Source organism: Dendronephthya gigantea, unplaced genomic scaffold, assembly GCF_004324835.1.
Source record: "Dendronephthya gigantea isolate DGI-Jeju-01 unplaced genomic scaffold, DenGig_1.0 000011F, whole genome shotgun sequence".
Lineage (NCBI taxonomy): Eukaryota > Metazoa > Cnidaria > Anthozoa > Malacalcyonacea > Nephtheidae > Dendronephthya > Dendronephthya gigantea.
In genome coordinates, this window is record NW_021163021.1 from 3,004,976 (window position 1) to 3,008,864 (window position 3,889).

The following is a 3,889-nucleotide window of genomic DNA, read 5'->3' on the forward strand; positions in this document are numbered from 1 at the left end:
TGTTTTCATTGTTCGTGATTCTGGATTTCTCAACCTTGTTGAGCCTTTTGATGAGATTATGGCAGACAAGAGGGTTTAAGATCAGGGAAGAACTAATGATGCATATGGCTACATTATGTATCCCACCTAGCAAAGTCCATGCAGATGTTACCATCCGATGTTAGAAAAACATCTAATATTGCTAATGTCAGGATTTATGTGGAGCAGGTTATAGGTAGGATGAAAGTTTTTCATATTCTCAAAAATGAACTACCAATTTCACTGGTCCCACTTGCTGATGATATTGTTTGTGTTTGTGGTGCTTTATGCAACCTTCTGCCTCCATTGTGTGTGTGATACATTGACAAAATCATTTATGCTGTGATCAGCAGTAGATTTAATCATAACTACCTAAAATTAAATTGCCAAATTTTTTTTGTTTGGAACACTTTTATTATAATAATCACATTAGAACAACTACCCAAAAAGTAACATAATTATTTCAATAATATAAATATTTGATATTATTTACATCCATGTAAGGTAAGAATAAATATTGAAAGTTAAAAATGTCTATAATTATTATTTGTTCTTGTCTCCAATTAAATTATACCAAAATACCAATACCATTTGTGCAATATCCAACCGACTCAAAAGTTTCAACTTGAAGTTATTCACATGTGACACACTGTTTTCATAATTAGTTTAACCAACACATTTGCCATTGCAGTTGATGAACTTTAATGTCCTGTCATTCCAAAGACATTGATAATAAATTTTGAGGTATCTGTTCCATAAAAGCCAATGTCTGTATTCCATAAAAGCCAATGTCTGTATTCCATAAAAGCCAATGTTTATCATTGAGCATCACTTTCCTAACATCCAATGACCTTTTTATACTTTGGTAACTAACAGAGCAGACTGTCAATGATTTCTGTTAAGGTATTTCCCATTCATATCCCAACTCCATTTGTTAAGTTTTTCATAACAAAGATCAGTGAATATCCTTGTCATCTGCATAAAAGAAATAATGACATTTCTTGCTGAACTTTATCTTAAGCTCCATAACCAATTTTCCATTGCATCATCATAGAAGAGAACTACCATGTTCTTCTGCAAGCATCGTGGTTGAGCATGTGAACATTTCTCAAGTTGAAATATGATGACGGATTTCAATGCAACATTTTGTATTAGGTAAAATTTTAATTTAATAACTTTGCCAATGTAATAACAATAAATTGACACGGGAGCCGCAACAGCTAGTTGCCAATTACCGCGGACCGAATAATTACTTAACACAACAACAAAGCACAACATAACAAACATATAACAAAGAAACAAAGTTAATATAACATCAGACCAAGAGTGGATAAGATCGAGTAAATATGAATAAATATGAAAACTGATCACCTCGATCAGTCAATTTATAAAAACTGAATGAAATAGAAATTCACGTCAAATATATATATAGGTTAATAGACCTTATCAACTCTCATTCTCGTATTATCTAACAACAGCAGGATATTGGACACGCAAGACTGCGCGCCAAGTTACATTTTAGGCATATCGTTTTGAATGTTCGAGGATTTTCAGAGTCATAATTCACTGCTAAAGATTTATAATAGTATTTTAGCAAGACTGTTTTGAAATAACTATAACTGTCCAGATCAAAATCCAACTCATCCACGAGTGCGTTCCATATGCGGCATGATCTGATAAGAAATGACTGTTGGTAGGTTGTGGTCTTACATCTAGGATGAGTTCTTTTATGGTGGTAATTTTTTAGGTTCCATATTTTCAATATATATATATATATATATATATATATATATATTATATATATATATTATATATATATATAATAATATATATATTATAATATTATATATATATATATACATACTATGTACAATCATGGTATATAAGTTATAATTTCTATATAATTTTGATTATCAATGTACTGATTATCAATGTACAGGGACACCAGATAATAAGAAGGCAAGGGTGCAATTTGAATCTATGGGCATTCTCTCCTCCATTATAAAATGAATAGGGGTTGCAAATTGCTACTTTGCCTTCCCTCTGGTGCTGGTGCGCACACAGAGTTGTTTTTATAGACCTTTACCATCTTTTTGCAGATACAATAGACTTTTGCATGTGTAGGTGTACTGTGTACAAAATGGTTTTGTACATAATAGTTTGAAAACGTTTGAGCAAAAGCATTAAAACAGATGGCTACTAGCCCTTAAATTTCAACATTAATTTTTAGCTTGTAAACAGCAGACCTGTTTGATAGGTATACATTGTTCTAAGAAAATGGCTAGTTCTGTTATTTTAGTCCAAAAAGCAGCTAATTTTTTTTTATGTAATTAGGAGTGATGTGGAAAGTTAGATTATTCCAATAATTCAATCAACTCCTTTGGCAGCTTTTACAAATCAAATTTGTCGAATTTGAAACATCTTCATGGTTTTGACCTCTAGTTGAAATTTCAATCTTACTTACCTGATTCTTGGTTAACTGGCAGTCTTCAATAAATAGAGGTGCAACCTGTTCAAGGGCCTTATCTTTCATATCTACCCTAGACATAAATCTTACAGCCTTTTTTATCAGGGGTAGAGGGAGTTCATCATCTACTCCATACTCTATGGAAAACAAAACACAAGCTGATGGGAGAACTTCCTTTATACTTGAAATCAAGCTTGAAACATCTTCATTTGCAATGTTTCTGTGATGTACTCTACGAGGGTCAAAGGCTTTCCGTAAGGTCTGATCTAAAGCAGTATCTCGTTTTGTGACCTTCCTCAACCTTTTGTCCCTTCTAAAAGTGAGGTTTTTTATCTGCCCAGGTGTTACCTCTTTTCTTGTCCCCCTATTCCAGCCTTGTGGCATACTTGTGCATGCAGGAGCTATAAACTTTTTATGAAAAGCAAAGTTTACTTTATAAAGCATAGCTATTACATGATTGCAAACCTCCCCGGTGCCAGGTATACAAGTGCACCATGATGTTAAAACATTAGGCTCATTCTTACCTCGAACACAGATCCATGCTTTGTGTGGGTTATCTCTGACCCTCTGTGAGGGACATACATTGCCTTTTAAGAAAATCATGGTGGCATCTGTAGGACATTCTGCAACATACACTGTGTCCACAAACCCACTCATCCAATAAAAATACGCCTTTTCATCTTTGTATTTGCCGATATAATCAACATCTACTGCTTTAACTTTTAAAATATAACTAAATAACTTACCATCATCTAGCTGAGGCCAATCTTCTACACTGTCCTTCCAGGCATTATCCGGCAAACTGTTTGGGTCGGTTTTGATTTTGTGATATTGAAGCCTTTTCTCGTATTCCTTCTTAATGCTTGCGGATATTTGCTCTTGTGTAAACTTTTTGGGAGCGTTTAGTTCATATGCCCCAAATGCTCTAGCCACAAGTTCCGATTTCGCACCAGTTTGCTTTAGGCCACGAATGCCCAAAAAGTCTTTGAGCGTGGAGAGCGTCCAGCTCAGAAAATCCTCATATGAGAGACTTTCTTCAGGCTGTTTTGTTGCCATATCGCAATGATTATGTATACTCTTTCAACCGAAGTCAAGTAAGACAATGCTGAAAAAATTTAATATATAAAAGAGCTTTCCAGACGCAGTGAATACACGATGAGCAGACGCTATCAAGTGATATGTGACACCATTCGTAGTAGATTTCAAAAGCAATACAACAGTGATTGTCAACCGCACAGCTGGCACAGGTTATCAAGTTACACATTATCTCCATATGTGTTTTCCTGTTTTCTTGTTGTGCTGAAAATTTCTTCATTTTAGCGCTTACCACGACAAAAATCAAGTAAAGGGAGGTTGTCTGTGAAGATCCAATGGCGTAAACAGCGCGCAAAAACACCTTGACAT

General features: G+C 34.5%; 1 protein-coding gene across 1 annotated transcript; it reads right to left on the reverse strand.

Moving 5' to 3' along the window:
• Nucleotides 1–2,389: 2,389 nt before the first annotated feature.
• LOC114518716 lies at nucleotides 2,390–3,644 on the reverse strand. The gene has a single exon (XM_028538715.1). It carries the CDS (start codon nucleotides 3,539–3,541, stop codon nucleotides 2,390–2,392), a length of 1,152 nt encoding a protein of 383 aa, XP_028394516.1. The 5' UTR covers nucleotides 3,542–3,644.
• Between the last annotated feature and the right edge of the window lie 245 nt (nucleotides 3,645–3,889).

Coding starts and splice junctions, on each gene's coding strand:
- LOC114518716 (XM_028538715.1), bottom strand. CDS start 3,541: ATGGCAACAAAACAGCCTGAAGAAAGTCTCTCATATGAGGATTTTCTG.